This window comes from Odontesthes bonariensis, chromosome 17, assembly GCF_027942865.1.
Source record: "Odontesthes bonariensis isolate fOdoBon6 chromosome 17, fOdoBon6.hap1, whole genome shotgun sequence".
In the NCBI taxonomy this organism is placed as follows: domain Eukaryota; kingdom Metazoa; phylum Chordata; class Actinopteri; order Atheriniformes; family Atherinopsidae; genus Odontesthes; species Odontesthes bonariensis.
The window spans coordinates 5490717-5513335 of NC_134522.1; the positions used below are offsets into that span (position 1 = coordinate 5490717).

Here is a 22619-nt window from a genome sequence, read left to right on the forward strand (position 1 = left end):
TAACATGTTTAATGATCATTAAAAGCCATTAACTGTGCATATAAAGCCTTTTTTTCCAATCAGGAGTGCTTGTTTGCGTGTTTATTAGGTCAGCAAACCGCAGATCACTTCATTTATGTGGAAAAACCTTCTGATACACGTTAATAAATTCACTACATCATCATTAGTTTCTCAGCGACTGAAGGGATGATGAAACTGGGCCTTTTAACTGTCAAATATCAAATGATTTAATTTATAGAGGATCTGTCATGTGGAATATTTTCTCCATTTTCTGCATTTATAAACTCTTAGACACAAAAATGTAATTTTGATCTCTGCCAACAGGTTCTGATTAAATCTTATACCGCCGATACAAATCAATTGGATGTGTGTTCTTTAGGGCTGGGCGAATTAACTCGTTATTATCGCATTAACTCGTTAGTTATTTAACGCCGATAAATATTTTATGTTAATGGTTTGTCATTAATGCAGTTTTTACATTTTTTTAATATAATTTTTTGAGGCTTTTGTGTATTTAATGGATAGGAAGGTTCAGAGAGACAGGAACCAGGGGGAAGAGAGAGGGGGAACAACATGCAGCTCAGGGCCGTCCGATGTGGGACTCGAACCGGGGCCACAAACCACCTGTTTAATAGGCTTTATTTAGTAAAAGTCTGTTGCTCACAGGCTTTTATTCTGTAAAAGTCTGCTGCTGTCTGCTGTGGAACCGGAAAAGAAAGTAATCGGCGGATCCACCAAACATGGAGAAGGGTACGGAACTTTTACTCGGCCATTTTCATTTTAAAGTTCTTCCAGACGGCGGAGTCGACAGAACCAAAGTCATCTGTAAACACTGCCAAGTTGAATTGTCTTCTCAGCGTAGTAGTTCCAGTCTAAAATATCACTTAAAGGCAAAACACACAACTGATAGCAGCAAGTCATTCAAGGAAACAGACAGTGGAGCGAGGCTTCTACATAAAAACTACAGAAAGATGCTGATGTTAAAAGTGTGTTTGCACAACAAATGTTATGGCACTTTCATTCATATGGCAGCACATTTAAAATAAAGCTAAATGCTAAAAGCTATACACTACTTTTGGATTCATTTTTGGATTTTGCGTACAAATGCGATTAATCGTGATTAATCAGGGAAATCATGTGATTAATTAGATTAAACATTTTAATCGTTGCCCAGCCCTAGTGTTTTTACATCCAAGCCTCACATTTGTGTTCCTGTAATCATCTTCTTCCACTTGTAGGTGCATCATACGATGAAATCAGCTGCAGGAAGTCCAGTTTTAGGGGTATGATTGAGATTTATTTCCTTTTTGAAAATATACCCATAAATTTGTCATATGAAAACAACTAAACAACCGTGAACATTTTTTTTTTTTATATCACAACAGGATCACACAACTTAACACCCACGTCCCTGCGTTACAAAGAGTCGCCCTTTAATTGTTTTACTGTTTTTTTTTTCTTTAACATTTAAAAACATCGTCAACGGAAACCGAACAAAACTTTTAAAAAAAAAGAAGAAAGGAATCAAAATAACACAAGAATCCACTACAAAATACTCAGAACCCCTCTGGTCTTTTTTGTTTTTTTAACTTTAAGTGGTGTGATCAAAGAAAAATGAGAAAGGAGGGGAATTCAACACATAAATCTGCGGAGCGTCCAAAGGAGACGCCAGCCAGTAAATCTTTGCCGCTGTGTCTGGCCACCGACTCTTTTATATCATATCGAGGGATTTGTCTGGCAGGAAAATCTGCCCGTGATTTATTATGTTATAAAATGGGTTTAACATGGGCTGGAAGCCTTTTCAGAGTGTCTGCGAGGGGGAAAAAACATGTTGTTCTGCTGAAAAGTGGCCTCGGTTTTTATAAAAAAAACGTTAAAAGTCATTCAATTAACTACTTTAAAATCTATGCAGCATTTCCGTAGAGTAGATTAGTTGCAGCTTTGCATACGGACACAGATAATCCTCTGTTTTAATCAGCAGTGACGTCACCAAAAACACCAACAGAAAGGACCCGATCGTTCGCTTTTTAATGGACCTTTTTCACACTAACCGGAAAAATACGTAGACGACGGGTGACTTGGAAACACATCGAAAAACAAAATGGATACCGGGAGGTTGTACTCGAGCAAACTTACAGCTTCTACCCAAATTTTCGTTTTCAGATGTCAAAAAAAGTGTGGAGGAACACAGCAGCACAAACGGCAACAAGTTGAAAAAAGGGTACGAATTTTTCCACGAGGAATTTTTCCACAATTGTCAAGTTAAGTAGAGTGATATTGGGTTAACTGTAAGCTACAATGACAAATCATTAGTAACTGAATTACTATATAGCAAATGCAACTCATTACCAGGAAAAGTAACTATTGGGTTACTTTTATAATAATAAAATACTATACTAAATAAAAATAATAACAAAAATAAAATTATAAAAATAATAAAATAAAATAAATAAATGTCTTATTAAAATAAATAATAATAAAATACTATACTAAATAAAAATAATAACAAAAATAAAATTATAAAAATAATAAAATAAAATAAATAAATGTCTTATTAAAATAAATAATAATAAAATACTATACTAAATAAAAATAATAACAAAAATAAAATTATAAAAATAATAAAATAAAATAAATAAATGTCTTATTAAAATAAATAATAATAAAATACTATACTAAATAAAAATAATAACAAAAATAAAATTATAAAAATAATAAAAATAAAATAAATAAATGTATTATTAAAATAAATAATAATAAAATACTTTAATATGTCAAATTACTTTGTCTCCAGTGAAATGACAGCAAGTAATGCTGCATTTTATAACGGTAACAGCGTTACTGAAAAAAGTAGCGCCGTTATTCCCCTCACTTAACATCATGTAACAGATAGGAAAAGAAAAGTAAACATTTTGGTATTTTGTTTTATGGAGATGATTACCTGGTGGGGGGCGGCGTCGCATAATCGTGGTCGAGTTTCGCCTCCTTCGTCGCTGTATCGTTGTTCTGGCCCGTCACAGACAGCACAGACAACCGCTTGTTGGACCTTTCATAAATTACGGAAGCGTATTGCATTCACTTAATAAAAAAAATTTTTAAAAACTTTTTTCTGTTTTTCTGTCTAATTTATTTTTTGGTTTGTTTTTCGGGGTAATTTTTATCTTTTTTTCTGGCTATTTTTTTTCTGTTTTTCGGGGTAATTTTTTTTTTTAGTTTAGAAAGCAACAATCAACCTTCCTTTAGGAGGGCTCGATTTAATGGAAGCAAACATGACTGGTTTGTTTAGTTTAATCAAGTTTTACTTTGACCTGGGTTTAAGACACTGGGAGATAGTCCTGTCTTTAAGTCATGTAGATGGAATAACTATTACTTTGTCGACTTTACGCACGCACCTGAAGACTTTGCGGCTGTTCAGAAGGAAAGCCCGTTCAGATCTTATAGACGTAGCAATGTTTCAAAGTGTTCAAGACGGCCATAAATTAGACAGAAAAACAGAAAAAATTACCCCAAAAAATAAACCGAAAAATAAATTAGAAAGAAAATTCTGAGTTTTTTTTTTTTTTAAGTGAATGCAATACGCTTCCGTAATAAACAGACTCTCTTTTCGGATGAGATGTGAAGTTGTTCCAAGGGAAAAGACTGGGAACAGCCCCGGGTATTAAGCGGCTAACACTGCAGCCCGAGATGTAATCCTCTGACGTGAAGTGCAGGCTACAGACACATGTGCTCCCATGGGCGTCGCACCCGTGGGGGATGGGGGTGTTTCGACACCCCCACTTTTACAGCAAGATGACTTCACCTTTTTTAATTTTAAATGACCAAATAAAGTTTTAACAAATCATAAAATGTGTTTTAAAGACTCTGTACCCTCTCTAGAATAATTCCATCCAGATTTGAGCAGTGTAACTATTGTAATTTCCATACAGGACCTAGTTTAGGGCGATCAAAATGCTCCCCTTCTTAATAACGAAATTCGGCTCCTCCTCCCACCGAATCGCCTGAATCCACCTTCGTCTAAGATCGCCGTCGACCGGGAAAGAATGAAAAGAGAGGTACGGTTGTTTTTTGGGCAGAGGAAGAACAGCCCGGTACACTACACAAACTTTTGTTTCTTGTTTCCACCATTCTCAATAGAAACCGGAAGTCGATTTACCCGTCGTCTACGTATTTCTACGTATTTCTACGTATTTCTACGTATTTCCGGCCAAAAACAGAGGGAGAAAAAATTACCACGAAAAACAAAAAAAATTACCTCGAAAAACAAACTCTCTTTTCGGATGAGATGTGAAGTTGTTCCAAGGGAAAAGACTGGGAACAGCCCCGGGTATTAAGCGGCTAACAGTGCAGGCTACAGACATACGTGCTCCCCTTCTTAATAACGAAATTGATTTACTCGTCGTCTCCGTATTTCTACGTATTTCCGGTCAAAAAATGCGGAAGTGGTGAAAAAGGTCTATGGTTCCGTCCCACGAGAAAGGCAAATGCGTGCACATGCACAAAGAAACACACGGACGCGCCCTCGCACACACACACACACACGACGCACACCTTTCGTACTGCAGCTCAGATGGGGAGTATAGACGGTTGAGTCGTGACGTCACTCCCAGCGGCTCCCTGCTTCACCTCGATGTCACGGTGAGTCGACAACACCATTACTCATCACATCACCACTGAATCACATGCCTAGTGCGACACTATATCACTCCCATATTGATATGTTGGTTATAGTTTTATACTCAGTGTACTGTATGAGAACATTATGCCATATAAACACGTCCACTTTTTTTATATTCACACGTCCACTTTGTCACGAGATCACCGTCATACCGACACCCACTATAGTAGTACATCACTTTCGTTTGGTCACAAATCCACTTTGTCATTTAAAAAAAAAAGAAGAAAAACGGTTGATTTTTCAGCCGCTTTGGCGTTCAAATCATTTTCATGTTGACCCGCCGCGGGCCGCTCGTTTCGTTCACGTCCGCCGCCGCCCCCCCGTTGGATTTACGGGGGACGTACTCGATGTCGAAGTTGCTCCTGTGGCGTCCTTTCCCCCGGCTCCAGGCGAACAGGAGCAGGAAGCAGAAGATGACCACGCCGAGGAAGGACAGGCAGCCCATCGCTGTGGATATGATGATGGTCTTTAGGTCGATGGGGACGGTCATGTTGTACAGCACCGTCCCGTTGCCCCAGGTGCTGTTGGAGTCCGTCATGTAGTTCGAGCTCCTGTTGCTGTGGTGAGATCTGTCCCCGACGGCCAGGCTCTTCACCGCCAAAGACGCCGACAGGCTGGCGTTTCCAGCGGGGTTGCTGGCGATGCACAAATACACCCCGCTGTCGTGCAGCTCCGCCGCCTTGATCTTCAGCGTGCCGTCCGGTTGCACCTCCACCCTGCCGCTGCTTTTGGTGGTGACGTAGCGTCTGTGAGGCGTAATCCAGACCACGGAGGGCCGGGGGGCGCCCTCCGCCGTGCAGCTCAGGCGAGCCGGCTGACCCTCGTCGGCCATCAGCAGCTGCGTCGCGTTGGGTCCGATCCGCGGCTTGGTGCAGGTCATGTACCTGGACACCAGCGGCTCCTTGAGGTCGCGGAGGGCTTTCCCCGAGAGGTGCTCGGGCGCGCTGCACTCCGGCTGCACGTCCAGGAGCTGCAGACGGGGCGGCTTGTGGCTGCTGAGGAGCCACAGCAGCCTGCAGTCGCACACCAACGGGTTCCCCCCCAGGCACAGCCTCCGCAGGGCGTCCGGCGAGGAGAACACCCCCCGCTCCAGAGAGTCCAGGCGGTTCTGCGACACGTCGAGCAGCTGCAGAGATTTAAGGCCCGTGAAGGCGAACGGCTCGATGGAGGCGAGCTGAGCCCCTTGGAGGCGGAGCTCCAGTAGGTGGGGGAGCTGGCCCAGCTCTCCTCGGTGGATGTGCCGGATGTGGCAGTAGGACAGGTTGAGGTGCGTGAGGTAGGGCAGACTGCGCAGCGCCTCGCCGGGGAAGGCAGACAGATTGGTGTTGGTTACGAACAGCGTGGTGAGGTTGAGGCCGTGCAGGGAGGAGCGAGGCAGCGCGTCCAGCCAGGGCCAGAAATCCATCTCCAGGTGGCGGAGACGAGATAGTTTCTTAAAGGAGAAAGGCTTGAGGAAGCTGATGCTCAGGTAGCGCATGTGCAGTTCAACGAGACTGTGCAGGTGTGCCAAGGCGTCGGTAGGGACCTCCGTGAGATTGGAGCGCTCCAGGGTCAGACTCTGGAGTCCGAGTAATCCCGTGAAGGCGCGCTGAGAGACGAAAACCAGCTCATTGTCGCCCACCTGCAGGGAGGTCAGCCTGCGCAGGTCCTGGAAGGCGTGATCCAGGAGAATCACCATACGGTTGTGGCTCAGATCGAGGCGGGTCAGGTTGGTCAGGCCCGACAGCACGCCGGGAGAAACCATCCGCAGCAGGTTGCTGCGGAAGTCGAGCGAGCGCAGGGCGAGCTGCGAGCGGAAGGAGCCGGGGTCCACCGCGCTGATCAGGTTGTCGCTGAGGTCCAGGTCCTCCAGCTGCTGGAAGGCGGAGAAGTTGTCGGGGGTGATGATGCGCAGCTTGTTCTTGCTGAGGTCCAGGACGCGGGTCTCGATGGGGATGCCTTCGGGGATGCTGGGCAGGCGCTTGCGGTGGCAGCTGACCGACTTGCTTTGGGCAGAGCACTCGCATCGGGCGGGGCAGCTCAGAGCCGAGCTGACCAGCAGAAGCAGCAAGGCCCCGCCCAGGAAGAGGTGGCAGGGCTCCAGGGCTGCGTGTCGCATGTCTCCTTTACCCAAGTTGCCCTCTGTCATGGCACAGCTTCTTTCCCATACAGCGCAGCATCACGAACAAGCCCTGAAAGACACAGCAGACACACGAGAAATGGTCACGCCCATGTTTTTAGTCTTAGTTTTATCATGTTTTAGGTTATGTTTTGGTTTTTGAGTTCATGTTTTGCCATTTGCTTTTCCCCTCACTTCACATACCAGCTCATTAGTTGTCACTCACGTATCCTGTTTGTCATTGTCCCCAGCGGCACACTGTCACCAATCACTCCCAGTTCCCTGTTTAGTTTCCAGGCTCCCCTGTCACAGGCTGTGTTCGAAACCGCATACTTCTCCTACTAACTTTTTGAGTTAGTATGCGAGTTTGAGTAAGCGAGAAGTTCCCGGATGCATACTAGATTCTCCGAAATGTTGGGTATGCATCATGAGGTTACTACTCATACTCAAACTACCCAAGATGCAACGTAACGTGACGTTGCCGATCGTCATTTCCTGTCAAAACGGCAGTTTCAAGCTAGCTACAACGAGGGTAGGTTCACTTCCTGTTCTCAAAACAAAAGCACCAATTGTATGGTAATGGCTTTCCCTATGATAAAAGGCAACGGGTATTTTATTTTGTGAAAATAACCGGAAGTGCGTTAGCTCACTGCGGCTAGCTTTAGTAGCGCCGAATTCGTGGGAACAAAATGGTAAACAGCCGGTATTTTGTCAGGTTTTCAACACGTTGGGGATCTAAACGACTACTTTCTCACCTGAAAATGTTTCAAATGTTGCTAAAGTTTACAGAGTTTAGAGCTTAAGGGAAATCAGCTTCAGGCCAGCTGATTTCGGCTCGGGCAGGAGCGAAATGCATTGTGGGTAAACGCTCTGCATACTGTCTGATCGATCAGTATGCAGTATGTGGTTTCGAACACAGCCATTGTGTGATATCCTTACCGGATTTTCACCCTTCATGCCACGCTACATCTTCACTCAAAGTTAAGAGTTATTCATGTCATTCCAAGTAATGTTCCTTGTTTTGTTTTTCCTTAGTCACGTTTTTTTGTCCCACAGTTTAAGTTTTTATCATCCAGCTCAGCGGCGCCTTTTGTTTAACTTTTGTTTGTATAATAAAACCAAGTTTTGCTTTTTACATCCTCTGAGTCCTGCCAACCCGCCATGTCACCACAGAAATGAGTTAAAACACTCTTAACTCCAGCTGTCTGCACCCTCTTACGTTCCAAACCTCTGGCTCTTCATGACTACTCGAGCTGCCAGGTCTTTTCTCCTTTTAATGAGCTGTCTCTTTCCCCGGCAAAGTGGAAATAATGGAATTAAACTCACAGCGGGGTGAGACATGGCAGGAAAAAGAAACATCGGCCGCGGAAAAAATGTGAATGTTCATCAGTGTGTTAGAACAAAAGGTTGCAGGCTAAGTGGAGATGTTTTACGAGGATGGAAGATGTTTCAGCCCGGTGGCGAGAAATGACCTCCGGTTGGATAGCAGCGAGGCGAAATGCCCCATGTGGGTATGTTGGTGCGACGTGTGAGAGTTCTGCATCACGGATAAACGAGGGCGCGAGTTGTTATGGGGGGAGTGACGGAAAAATGTGGCAAGAGCTCAAACTAAAAGACGAATTAAATTGGAAATAAAATGACAGCTCGTGTTTGCTTCTTTAATCGAACATTCGGAGTTTACAGACGTTTACAGTTAACTGCCAGCAAACATGTTGCAAATAAATATACATAATCCACACAGGGAAACGTCTCATTGTTTAACTTTCTGCAAACAAGTTTCCATTTTCGTTGCTGAGAAATGACCTTTAACAACGTGGATTAGAGATAATCTCTTTATTTACAGCCGATCTATTTAGCTTTTGTCTTAAAAACAACATGAAAAAGAGCATTTTCGGCTTTTCTTGGCAGTATAACTGCACTTCACGTGTGAATACGAGGGGGAATTAGCTTGTGTGATCTGTACAAACTGGGTTTCTAATTGCTGTTTTTTCTCTTTTTAATATTTCCTTAATATCTTTAGAAAGAAACGGGTCTAAATCCCGGCCCTGAACGATAGGCTGGCACCCTCCGCTCCATTATTTCCGTTAACAATAGAGCAGGTTAACATATATACCAAACCTGTCTCTTTGTCCGTAAATATATCTTTATGAACCATGAACTCCCTGTATCTGATGTTCATTCATATGATACAAGGCAGCGCAATAATCTTCATCCACCACCCTGTTATGTTGTGCCTAGGGCTGGGCAACGATTAAAATGTTTAATCTAATTAATCACGTGATTTCCCTGATTAATCATGATTAATCTCATTTGTACGCAAAATCCAAAAATGAATCCAAAAGTAGTTTATAGCTTTTAGCATTTAGTTTTATTTTAAATGTGCTGCCATATGAATGAAAGTGCCATAACATTTGTTGTGCAAACACACTTTTAACATCAGCATCTTTCTGTAGTTTTTATGTAGAAGCCTCGCTCCACTGTCTGTTTCCTTGAATGACTTGCTGCTATCAGTTGTGTGTTTTGCCTTTAAGTGATATTTTAGACTGGAACTACTACGCTGAGAAGACAATTCAACTTGGCAGTGTTTACAGATGACTTTGGTTCTGTCGACTCCGCCGTCTGGAAGAACTTTAAAATGAAAATGGCCGAGTAAAAGTTCCGTACCCTTCTCCATGTTTGGTGGATCCGCCGATTACTTTCTTTTCCTGTTCCACAGCAGACAGCAGCAGACTTTTACAGAATAAAAGCCTGTCAGCAACAGACTTTTACAAAATAAAAGCCTGTCAGCAACAGACTTTTACAAAATAAAAGCCTGTGAGCAACAGACTTTTACAAAATAAAAGCCTGTCAGCAACAGACTTTTACAAAATAAAAGCCTGTGAGCAACAGACTTTTACAATAATAAAATAAATAATAAAACAGGGGTGGTCTGTGGCGTAGTGGGTTGAGTAGGCGCCCCATGTACAGAGGCTATAGTCCTCGCTGCAGCTGGCCCTGTGCTGCATGTTGTTCCCCCTCTCTCTGCCCCCTGCTTCCTGTCTCTCTGAACTTTCCTATCCATTAAAGGCACAAAAGCCCCCCCAAATTTTTTTGTTAAAAATTAAAAAAACCGTTAATGCACGATAAAATATTTATCGGCGTTAAATAATTAACAAGTTAACGCGATAATAACAAGTTAACTCCCCCAGTCATAGTTGTGCCCTTTGTCAGTTTACATATTATTTAATTTTTCCCAATTAAGGTCAGTTCATTTAAAATGATCTATTTCTAATTGTATTATTATTTTTATTATTATTATTACTATTTATTATTATTATTATTTATTATGACTATTATGATTATTATTATTATTATTATTATTATTATTATTAATAATATTGTTATTAATACTATTTTATCCTCTTTCCTAGTGCCCAATACTTTGTTTTGTGGTATCAATTGGCTGCTAAAACAGCTTTTTCACAATTGCTGTTATTTCTTTCTTTCTTTTTATTTGTATTATCTGCATGAACAGTGTTTGTTCCTTCTTTTTTAGGATGTTATACATGTAATGTCTGCATGATTGTAAAACAGCCTACATGTAGCACTATTTTTGTTTGTCAATTGCTAGGACAGGAACTCTGTACAAGCTTTGTCTCATGTTCATACAGTCGGTGCTAAACAATAAAATGAGAAAAAATGAAAATGAAATGAACAAGGGACTTTGCAAAGGAAAAAAAAGCAACAATGATGAGGTAACGAGGTCTCCAACAGTACAACGTTTCAGTCTCTGACAGCTGAGCCCGTCCACAGCACAGACTTCAGCGTATGAACACCTTCCAGCAGCCACAGGTTGTTGAACTGACAGATGGCGCTTTAGACAAAGAGCCCGACCATAATTGCCTCATTACCCGTGGAATCTGCATTCTGCTCGTGGCTATATCTCTGCCGAAGCGAGCGAAGCATGAGAAACATCTGCACCGGAAATATGAACGCACATCTTAAAGGAAAAGAAATACAAAAAGGAGAGCAAACCCTGCCAAGGTAAGCAGACACATACCTTACTTTGATAGTGGGGTGAGTGACATTCGGTGAACAGCAGAGATGAGGCAGAAGCAGCCGCTCACTCTTTCCCTTTCCCACAGCTCTAACCCCTCCGCCCGGCTCATCAGCTGCACTGCTCGCATCTCCAAATCTCTCTTTCTATCGCTCTTTTATCTCTCCGTCCTCCCGTTCGCACATCTTCCATCCAACTCCCGCCCGGCCTGGCCAAAGCCCGGGTCCGTTCATCAGTCCCCGCAGAGCTGGGGGGTTTCTTATCGATCGCGGCGCAGACACATCAGACGCCAGGAATGTAGCCTTTAACAAAGAGCAGGCCGTTGCCACAGCAACTACAAACCCTTACTCTCATCCGCTCCGTGTGGTGTGCCAATCAAATTAATGGAAAAGAAAAGAAAAGAAAGAATAGAGTTATTGGATTCAGTTTTCTCCCCCCATTCATTTGGTTCTCCTGCGTTTAAATTCAACGTTTTGTTAGAAATTGCAGTTTTATTGGTGTAGCGGAGCCGAGTTTAAGGTGTTTCCGAGCTGTCATCCTGACAGCTTTGCCATTTGTCGACCTGTCTTGTTGCCCATCCATCTGATTCCCTGGTAACTATCCGTGTCTCTCTACCTTATTATCCATCCACTTGCCAGCCTCTGTCTTTGTGTATTTATCAGTCTGCCTTCAGCCGTCAGCCTCCCTGCCTCCCTGCCTCTCCGTTTAATAATTACTGTCCAGTGGTCTGTTGCTGCAGCGCGGCACAGGTCTGCTGATGTGTCAGATAGTTGTTTCTAAGGCTCAGAGAGTTAGCCCAGAGTTGCTGTGAGCTGTTCTTGCTCATATCAGAAAAGCACATGATAAAAGTACCGCTGTCTTAGGTCTGAAGCACCTTTCTCCAAAGCCCAAAAATCACATTACGTTGACCAGATTCGCAATTTACTGTGGCGAGTTATTATCGTGCGTATTATTGATTATTTAACGTTGATAATTATTTTATCGCGCATTAACGCATTTTATTTGATTTTTGATTTTTTTCATTTAAAAAAAAAAAATTTTGGGGGGGGCTTTTGTGCCTTTAATGGAAAGTTCAGAGAGACAGGAAGCAGGGGGCAGAGAGAGGGGGAACAACATGCAGCACAGGGCCGTCCGATGCAAGACTCGAACCAGGGCCACAAACCACCTGTTTCATAGGCTTTTATTTTGTAAAAGTCTGTTGCTCACAGGCTTTTATTTTGTAAAAGTCTGTTGCTGTCTGCTGCGGAACAGGAAAAGAAAGTAATCGGCGGATCCACCAAACATGGAGAAAGGTACGGAACTTTTACTCGGCCATTTTCATGTTAAAGTTCTTCCAGACGGCGGAGTCGACAGAACCAAAGTCATCTGTAAACACTGCCAAGTTGAATTGTCTTCTCAGCGTAGTAGTTCCAGTCTAAAATATCACTTAAAGGCAAAACACACAACTGATAGCAGCAAGTCATTCAAGGAAACAGACAGTGGAGCGAGGCTTCTACATAAAAACTACAGAAAGATGCTGATGTTAAAAGTGTGTTAGCACAACAAATGTTATGGCACTTTCATTCATATGGCAGCACATTTAAAATAAAGCCAAATGCTAAAAGCTATACACTACTTTTGGATTCATTTTTGGATTTTACGTACAAATGCGATTAATCGTGATTAATCGGGGAAATCATGTGATTAATTAGATTAAAACTTTTAGTCATTGCCCAGCCCTAGTTAATAGAGAGCCCTCCCCAAAGAGTTTAATCGTGTCCTTGGGTTTAAATTCTATTTCAACACGTGTACGAATGCATAAACTTGAAAAATGAAGTAGCTTTGATCCTCCTGAAGAGCAGCAGTCTGTTTGATGTCCCAATCCATAACTGACGCAGAGTCCAATGTCCTCCTGCTTGGTGCCTTTCTTTGCACTTTCACTTACGTGCCCTGAGGAGATGTTTCTAACTCCAGAGACTGGCTGAATGGATTACTGATAACGGCTCTGCTATCATTCACCAGAGTGGGATCCTTCCAGTATATGTTTACAGGAGCATTTTAAACACTGACAAATAATTCTCCAAGAGAAGGATAGTAAATCCCCAAACCTCTGCGAGCGTTTCCTGAAACTGTTGGGCAATTTAATTAAAGTGATGTTGAAACACTGGTACCGTCTGCAGCTCCTGCTTCGTTCAGAGCTTAACCAGCTAGTGTTCTTGTTTTTCCAGGCTTTCTAACTGTGGCAGGTGGTGGAAGAAGTGAAAGGCGGAGGAGTGAGAGGGAAATTTTCAATAAGTCCTCCAGTCTAAATGATCGTATAGATTGTTTTTGTTCACGTCAGAATAATGGAAATATAACTCTTCTGCAAAACGAAACACAAAGCCCGTTACAACCATAGTTGTTGCAATAGTGTGAGTCCTAAAACACCCAATCAGGAAGCTTCAGGTCAATACCAGCCTCGACCATCTCACTTTCAACTTTCATCAAACTCATTCTGGTTATCTTTGTAATAAATATAAATATATATATATATATCTTTTTATATATATATATATATATATATATATATATATATATACAATACAATTACAATACAATACAACTACAATTCAATCAATTTAAATTCAATTGAATAATTCTTAATTGATCCCAGAAGGGAAATGAAATGGCTGCAGTATTGATTATTATCAAAGATCAGCTTTTGTTACAGATAGATAACAAAATAAAATAGAGATAAACTAGAAAAAGTGGAGAAAGTTGAAGTGTAGCAGAGAGGGAGGTGTGGTAGAAATATTCAGAGATCTCCCATCAGTGGGTTGGGGTGTTGTTTCTGTAGCTTAGCAACAGCTTAGCTGATGATGTCACACACAGCGTCAGCAGGTAACTCAGGTGAACTCTCTCAGTCCATCTTGATGATCAAGGGAAGAAATGGTTTTAACTTCCTCCTCCTTTTTCTCCATTTTATTCCTGCTCTGGCTCCTAGATGTCTCTTTTAATTCATCGCTATTTGGGATCTCACTTAGGGCATTACTTGGGCTTCGGAAAGCTCAATCAGCTGCTCCAACGTGTTAACGACCTTTCCGTTGCCATGGTTACGCATCATAATATATGTAAAAACGGAATTATGAGCAGAAATCGTTCCAACCTGTAGGCTCTAAAACTACTGGGTTAGATTTAGGAATGAAAAAGTATTTACGTTTAGGCACTATTTGATGATTATTATTTATGTGTTGGAACTAAAGCTACTTCCTTAGGTTTGGGAATAAAAAACTACTCGGTAAGGGTTTGGAAAAAATGATGGTTTGTGATACAACATGTTTTACATTGTTTTATAAGACACTAATTTTATATTTAGTAATATTCAACACACACCTGTTCTAACAACTGCTAAAGGCTGATTTTTATGTAAAATTCTTATAAAAGTTGTAATAAGTTACAAATGATTTATAGCTCAGATTTACAGATTGTTTAATGGACTTATTTAAAGGGTTAATCATGACCTTTTAATTAAATGTAACCCTTATAGCGCACTTGAAACGCCTCGCAAAGGGACCAATTGCTTATAAATATTTAGAAATAAAAGGCCAATTCCTTTGAAGAAACATTCCACTCTGCTCTAATTGGTCAGTTCTTGTGGCCTGATCAGGCGCCGCACACCAATGTGAGATTCTAAGGAAGCAATCTCATTGGACACCGAATTTGTAGGAACCACTGATTGGACAATACCATCAAGACTACAGACCAAATGAGCCCGATAGTGCTGTATAGATGGTGCTTAATACCAGGAATATCATATGACACCACTTCAGCACCAAATTCTGCACAACTGAAATGTCTCTATGGTTGAGACGGATAGATATTTAATATTGAACAATTAGAGACACCAAATGTCCATCTCTACTCCAGAGTTGACTCCTGATTAGGGATGCACCGATACTGGTATCAGGTATCGGGCCGATACTATTCTAATATATTCTTACTCGTTAAAGTTAACTGATACCAATTTATTGCATGAAGATCAGAGGGTGGCTTGTCATTTTTGTTGTATTTTTTTTAGATTAGCGGCTCGGGGAGACGTCGAGCTAATCAGGAACAGCGTGGTTAGGCTGGTCAGACCGAAACCTGTCTTCCAATTCATTGCATTTTGTTTGTGGTAGAAGTATCGGCATCGGTACTCGGATCCAAGTATCGGTATCGTATCGGTGCATCCCTAGTCAGGCTCCAGGTCACGGCCATCGTTCCGCGGTACCGTTGGCCTCACTGAGGATGATCTTTTTGTTCCAAATCTTTCACAGAACCACGTCTGGACAACTTAAGGGAACTGCAGCCTTCTTTCCAGGCCGACCCTCGTCTGCCGTTCCCTTTTGGTTCTCTTGGAGGCGACTCCTCCCCCTCCGTTACCGGCTGCATTGACGGTGGAGGACTGCTGTGGGTGGGATCCCAGCCAGCATGTCCATGTGGGGCCCATAAGGTTTAAATTTGGGATGCAGATAAGGGTCCCAAGTGGGTTTGTCCGTAGTTTCCACTGTGGCCCCACCTGTGTTTGCCCATATGGGTTTCAAGTTGCTGTGTGGTTTTAGTTGGACTTTGCATTTAGCCAATTTGAATGTGAACATTCTTTTACTTTGTGTGATGTGTTTATCTGTATTGCCTTTGGAATAATTTAAGGCTTAGGGTAACCCTAACCCTTCAAGTTGCACTTTGAAACCCACTTGGGACCCTTTTTCTGCAGCCCAAATTTAAACCTTATGGGCCCCACATGGACATGCTGGCTGGGATGCTTCCCCCAGGGTAAGTTCCACTGCTTTCGCTCTCCATCCTCCCTCCTAAAAGCGTCCGGGTCGGCTTTCCTGGGTCGTTCCGAGTCCTCCCAGTGCAGGGATCCCCGGTGGCGCCCTCCAACCTCTGCTCGAGTCTCCGAACACCATCACTTTGAACTCTGCCACCACTAAAGGCCGCCTTTCTTTCCCATTCACGTAAATAAAAGGCATCGATATCTTCTGTAATCGACTGCCCTACTCCCGATGTTTCTGAACCTTTTCTGTAAAACAACAGCTCCATTTAAATGTAAAGCAGAAGTCACCGCAATGAGTCATCCACCGTAAGGACTCTCAGAGGAGGAAAAGTTTAAGGTTATTGGATGATAAATTAAGACGTTATCATCTCATAATGCACAAAGAGAGCACTTAATCCGTCAGTGACTGGCATTCGGCTCTACACTTTGAGTGGCCTCATCAGAGCCGAGGCTCATCTGCCATCACCCCAAACTGGCCTCGGCAGGGCACATCCAGAGCTCTCTTTCAGCTTAACTGTATTTTTAGAAACACTCTCAGCTAATAGTGTCGCTGGCAAGATGGAAAACATTCAAGATCTCACTGAATTCTGGGTAAATGCTGGTGGTGGTGGTGGTAGGGGGGGTTGGGGTCATCGAGAAGGGCAGCCCACAGGCTGGAGCGTTTTGAATTTGTCTCTGAATTGGATTAAAATCACAGTACAACTGTAGAAAATCTGACTGCAGAGAAGGAGCTGTAGGGTGATGCATGAGTCACTGGGAGAGAGTGAGAGGGAAACGTTAGAGAGTGGAAGATGGAGCAGAAATGCACGACGCTCTCAGGATAAAAAAAAAAAAACCTGATTTCTAATGTGATCTCAGCAGGGTAAAGGCTTGAAAAACCGATTAGAACTCCTCCACCAGATCTCAGCGATATTAAGGCGGTGATCTCGTGCTGATTCGAATCTGTGAAGATGAGCGTTAAAAAAACCCCTGTTCATTATCGTACGGCTTACCACGTTTGGGGCTTTTGACAGACGCGAAGCAAACGGGTATTTGGCTGAGGAGGTCTTAATTGGACCGAGGCCACGCATTTTTGAGTTATTGACGGCTTTAAAAGTAAGTCTGAATTGGTAATGAAATTTATTGACGAGGCATGTGTCTGTTTGCCCTTAGATGTGAGGTAGATCAATGTTTTGAGCTCTTTTCTGCAACTTTGAGCTCATGCTGCTACCCCATACTGCGTGGGTACGGAGGCAGGTATCCAACATTAAAGGCAAATGGTCATTTTTGGTAAAGGTGCACAATAATCTGCGCAATAAATCCTCGATGGGCTTCCAAATGTGAAGCGTTGAAGTAATTTTCCTGTCAGCTTGTGAAGAAGCCATCGTTTCCTCCCTCTTCAACCTCTCTGCAAAGGAGTTAAAGACATATTCTACACCTGTTTGCTCATTTCTGTGCTTAGATTTGTCACTTTGGATCACTGGAGACATGAGCAGTGCACGCCATAAATCCATCTTATTGTTTTCCCAACTGTTCTGCCCCGGTTTAGGATATGAAGGTGGCATGAATAATGGAATTATTTCACATGAGAGAGTTGTTGTGTTGGTGGCTGGAGTCTCAGTGCAAACATGTAACGTACTACGCATGATAAGCCGCCTGAAAGGACGCGCTTATTAACAGATTTACCCTTTTGAAATGAGCGAGCAAACGATCATTACGTTTTCATGTTAACGCATTGATTAACTGCTGTGATACGCTGAATAATCAAAACCTGAAGGATGCGTTTTCTGTTCATGGAGAATTTATTTTACTCTCAAAACTGCACAATTAGACGAAAGGCTGCAGAGAAAGCACAGCACTCCTGAGCCAGAGCTCTGTTTTAATGATAATTCTTTGTGTATTCACCACAAATACCAACAAGCCAAAATGCATTTTCTATTCGGGGAATGGCGGCTCTCTGCACTGACCACCCTGCAACGTGCAAAATGTCAGCGGAGTTTTCATGATGCTGTTGGGATTCGGAAGCTGAGCCTTGTTCTTCCCGGCTAATTAGGGCCTGTGCATTCATACTCTGCCAATTAAACAGCTCCTTTCTGCTCCACTGATCACATTTCCTCTGAAAAGATGGCTTGTTGAACCATCACCAGCGTATCCAGCGTATACCACCGTGCGGCTTGTTGTACGCCTGCTGGGCTGCAGACTCTCCAGGGATGTTTGCTTTCACCCAGCAATCTCTGGGAGAAAAAAAAACAAGGGTCCAGCTAATACTTAGTCAGTGGCTGCTCAGGCTGATGGACAGCAGGAGGGATGTCATAGTGCTGCTAGCCTTCAGCCTCACGACTGAATCAAAGAGCACAAATACTGACGCGCTTTGCAGCATAGCCTCCGTGCTGTGGACATAAATAACATGAACATTGTGTTCCTCCACCAGCTGGATGTGCTATTGGTGACACATGTCTCGTTTCTAACACTAAAAAATCTAAATTTTTAGATTCAAACCCTCACAAACTGGCAGAAATAATGTCATAGGAAGACAAAAAAAAACAGCATTTCATCAAAAGTAAGGCAACAAAGCGTAAATAAGCTCCAATGTGGATGGAAGAAAATGACCGAGCAGCCAAGACAGTTAAAAACTCAGGCGCAAATCTGCCTTTTACTCCCTCCCATTATGTTCTTCCTTTCTGTTATTGATGATGAGGATTTAGATCTTGAGCCAAAGCAGATGCAACATAAGAAAAATGATAAAATAATCAATGCGTGAACCTGTACACGTGGTTAGCCGAGCTGTCCAAAGAAAAAAAAACATGCAAAAATTAACCAAAAACTGGTGGAAGAGTCAGAACAGAACCAGAAAAGTCACCGTGACAATACTGGAGATGTCATATTGTTCAGTCAGAATAGCTACGGAATGTCAGTGGCGCTGAAACAAAAAAACCAAACCAAAAATCAAATAATTTAAAGAAAATAGAAAAGACAATAAATGTGAAGTAATACAAACAAAGCAAATAGAAAAGAAAGAATAGTCATTTCCACATTTATTTCTGCAATAGAGATAAGTAGAAAAACAAATGCTTGTTTATTTTCCACATTTATTCGTTACTTCAGATTTATTCATGAATTTTTAGAACTTTTGTCAATTTACTTATCCGAATATTTTTAGAAATATACAATCTTATTTACAAACATTTAATTGTTGAATGTAATTTCTCCAGTTGCTATTCACATTTGCTTATTTTATTCATGTTGCAATTCATATTTCGTTATTATTAAAGATGTCTTTTAAAATTATAATGATAAAGATAGAATTAAATGAATATGTAAATGTAAAAATGACTGAAAAATCTTATTGTCCTTTGTTAGAGGTCTTTATATATCTGGATTTTTACATATTTTTTAAATTTTTCTGTTAGTTTTCTTCAAAAATCTTTGTGCAACATAATCATGGTATTTATCAATGTAGACAGAGAAATGTTCATTTAAAATACTATGTTATCATTATCGTTGTCATGCTGGACAGGACAAGGGGTTAAAAAAATATATAAAAAAATAAAAAAATACTATGTTATGTTTTTCAGTAACAAAATCTACATATTTTGTTACAATCTACATATTCAATGTGTCTTATAAGTGATGAAGAAAGCATTTTAAAGCCCTTTAAGATTGGTTTCTTGTTACAGACATATGAATTGTACATGTTGTTTCCCGTTTGGATAAGTTACTCTGTGTAAAGGTGTACAGGCAGCTCTCTGCTAAACTTATTACTGTGTCTTTCTGGATCAGACCTTGTGACATTTCTGTGTTATTTTTCAGACAGCACAAGTCTGAATAAAATGCCAGCAGATTAAGTTGAAGGCTGCAGCGGTACAAGGTTAAAGACACACAGAGACAGGAAGTACATAAAGGGTGTTTGATTCATTACGATCTTCGCAAAGAAATCTTTCAGGCAACGCATGAAACATATGGGTGAGTTAGTATAAAATCTAGTCAAATTCGGCCTAATTTGTTGTGCTGGCATAAAAAGACAAAGCTTTTAGCTGATAAACATGTTCGAGCATCGACAAACATCATTGAAAAAGGTCCTCATACAGCGATGTTTTGTTTTTTCAGCAAGCGGCCAAACAAATAAACAAGTAAACAAATGCTGATTTCTTTTAATTACATGTCAAGGCATCGTTTTGCGTCTTGAAACTCTGAAACGTGTTAATTAATTAAGGCCTCAGCTGCTCAGTATCATTTTAAATCCATCACTGATTTGGCCTTTCGAGGGAACAGAGGACATAACTCGATGCATAAGAACCATCTGCCACAGCCACAGAGAAAAAAACTCCAATGTTTTTCCTCAATCTTCTTCTTTTCAAGAAAAAATACCACCACCCCCCCCGGTTCAGATATAACTAACACTACAAGCATTTATACTAGGGCTGGGCGAGTTAAGTCGTTATTATCCTGTTAACTCGTTAGTTATTTCACGCCGATAAATATTTTATCGCACATCAATACATTAATACATTTTTTGAGGCTTTTGTGCCTTTAATGAAAAGTTCAGAGAGACAGGAAGCAGGGGGCAGAGAGAGGGGGAACGACACGCAGCACAGGGCCGTCCGATGCGAGACTCGAACCGGGGCCAGCTGCAGCGAGGACTATAGCCTCTGTACATGGGGCGCCTGCTCAACCCACTACGCCACAAACCACCCGTTTTATAGGCTTTTATTTTGTAAAAGTCTTTAGCTGACAGGCTTTTATTTTGTAAAAGTCTGTTGCTGTCTGCTGTGGAACCGGAAAAGAAAGTAATCGGCGGATCCACCAAACATGGAGAAGGGTACGGAACTTTTACTCGGCCATTTTCATTTTAAAGTTCTTCCAGACGGCGGAGTCGACAGAACCAAAGTCATCTGTAAACACTGCCAAGTTGAATTGTCTTCTCAGCGTAGTAGTTCCAGTCTAAAATATCACTTAAAGGCAAAACACACAACTGATAGCAGCAAGTCATTCAAGGAAACAGACAGTGGAGCGAGGCTTCTACATAAAAACTACAGAAAGATGCTGATGTTAAAAGTGTGTTTGCACAACAAATGTTATGGCACTTTCATTCATATGGCAGCACATTTAAAATAAAGCTAAATGCTAAAGGCTATACACTACTTTTGGATTCATTTTTGGATTTTGCGTACAAATGCGATTAATCGTGATTAATCATGTGATTAATTAGATTAAACATTTTAATCGTTGCCCAGCCCTAATTTATACTGACCTCCGAATGAGCTAGTTATCATTGACTGTCCTGGTGACAGGCAAGAAACATGAAAATAAACCCCAGAATGGAGATGTGAGCCTGTTAGATCCAACTCATTTCTCTCAGCCACTTGGCTAAAGATGCAGGACTCCTACAGCCCGTCTGTTGGGCGACAGCCTCCATACCTGCGAAAGGAAAGATTGGACAGGTGGGCTTTCTAATCGCACCGATTGATTGAGTTTGTGTTTGTTTTTAAGCTAGTCTCTTCCCTTTTTTGTTGGACCAAAAGCATAGAAGGAGCAGTATTTTTTTTATTTATTTATTTATTTTTTTTAGATAAAGGCCCTTCTTCTAACATTATTAATGCATCAACTGTATGTATCAGCTCAGAGTCCTGCCGTCTCCAGAAATACTCAGATGACTCAGTGGTTCTAAAGCACAAACAAAACGAGAAAAAAAGAGATGACTGTGGATTTTTAGGAGGACCGGGAGTGAGCCAAACACCGTCTCCATCATAGAATAAGAGGTGGTTATGGGCTAGATACCTGGGGGGGTTTACCTGGGCAGCACACTGGACTGGAAATGGAGTCTACAAGAAGGGACATAACAGACTCTACTCCTCGAGGAAGCTACCAAAATGTTGTAAATGTTATAAAGAAGGCTGACCTGGAGCCCCTGGAGACGATTGTAAAAAAAGAAGAAAGCTGCACACAAACAACAACACTGACCAGCCTCTTCACAAAGAAGTCTGATCAGTTTCAGGCCTTTTTCACAGAGAGATGCCGGAGGTCCTTCCTGCCAGCAACAAACTACTGCTCGTAATGAGAGCTCACGATGATTGTTTGAGAAATAAACACTTTGGCTGTGTTCAAAACCGCATACTACATACTACATACTTCCATACTGCATACTCATCGATCAGACAGTATGCAGAGCGTTTACCCACAATGCATTTCGCCGAGATCAGCCGGCCTGAAGCTGATTTCACTTAAGCTCTAAACTCTGTAAACTTTAGCATCATTTGAAACATTTTCAGGTGAGAAAGTAGTCGTTTAGATCCCCAACGTGTTGAAAACCTGACAAAATACCGTCTGTTTACAATTTTGTTCCCACGAATTTGGCGCTACTAAAGCTAGCCGCAGTGAGCAACGCACTTCCGGTTATTTTCACAGAAAACAGGAAGTGAACCTACCCTCGTTGTAGCTAGCTTGAAACTGATGTTTTGACAGGAAATGACGATCTGCGACGTCACGTTACGTTGCATCTTGGGTAGTTTGAGGATGAGTAGTAACCTCATTATGCATGGCTGTGTTCGAAACCGCATACTACATACTCATCGATCAGACAGTATGCAGAGCGTTTACCCACAATGCATTTCGCTCCTACCCGAGCCGAAATCAGCCGGCCTGAATCTGCTTTCACTTAAGCTCTAAACTCTGTAAACTTTTGTAATATTTGAAACATTTTCAGGCGAGAAAGTAGTCGTTTAGATCCCCAACGTGTTGAAAACCCAGATTCAGATTTCTAGATCAAAACATGAGCCCAAGAGCCAATTAATGATGTCACAGTTGCTTAAATTATTGGATTATTTGCTAAATGTTTGAAACATCAAAACAAACTCATGTCAGTCTATTAAAAAAAAATCCAGCTCTCGATGGGTAAAGGTTAGCTTAGCATAAAGGCTAAAATCCACCAGAGCAGCCATCATATCATAAAGCACTTAAATTATTATGATAATGGATTTTTATTTATGAATTGAGGGGAGATTATTTGATGTTTTATTTTAGATAATGACTGTGGAAGTGTGCCAGGCTGTGACAGAGA

The 22619-nt window shown here is 41.7% G+C and overlaps 1 protein-coding gene across 4 annotated transcripts in view; it reads right to left on the minus strand.

Annotated features, from left to right (window-relative positions):
• Positions 1-2742: 2742 nt before the first annotated feature.
• lingo2b (leucine rich repeat and Ig domain containing 2b) overlaps positions 2743-22619 on the minus strand; it is a 57356-nt gene continuing 37479 nt past the window's right edge. For 2 of the 4 annotated variants that reach the window (XM_075448484.1, XM_075448483.1), the window contains one exon: positions 2743-6846. In XM_075448484.1, coding sequence (XP_075304599.1) covers positions 4932-6803 — 1872 coding nt within the window. In that variant the 5' untranslated portion in view covers positions 6804-6846 and the 3' untranslated portion in view covers positions 2743-4931. Of the gene's footprint in view, positions 6847-10812; positions 11129-22619 lie in introns of those variants that run through there. The other 2 variants (XM_075448486.1, XM_075448485.1) reach the window with 2 other exon arrangements.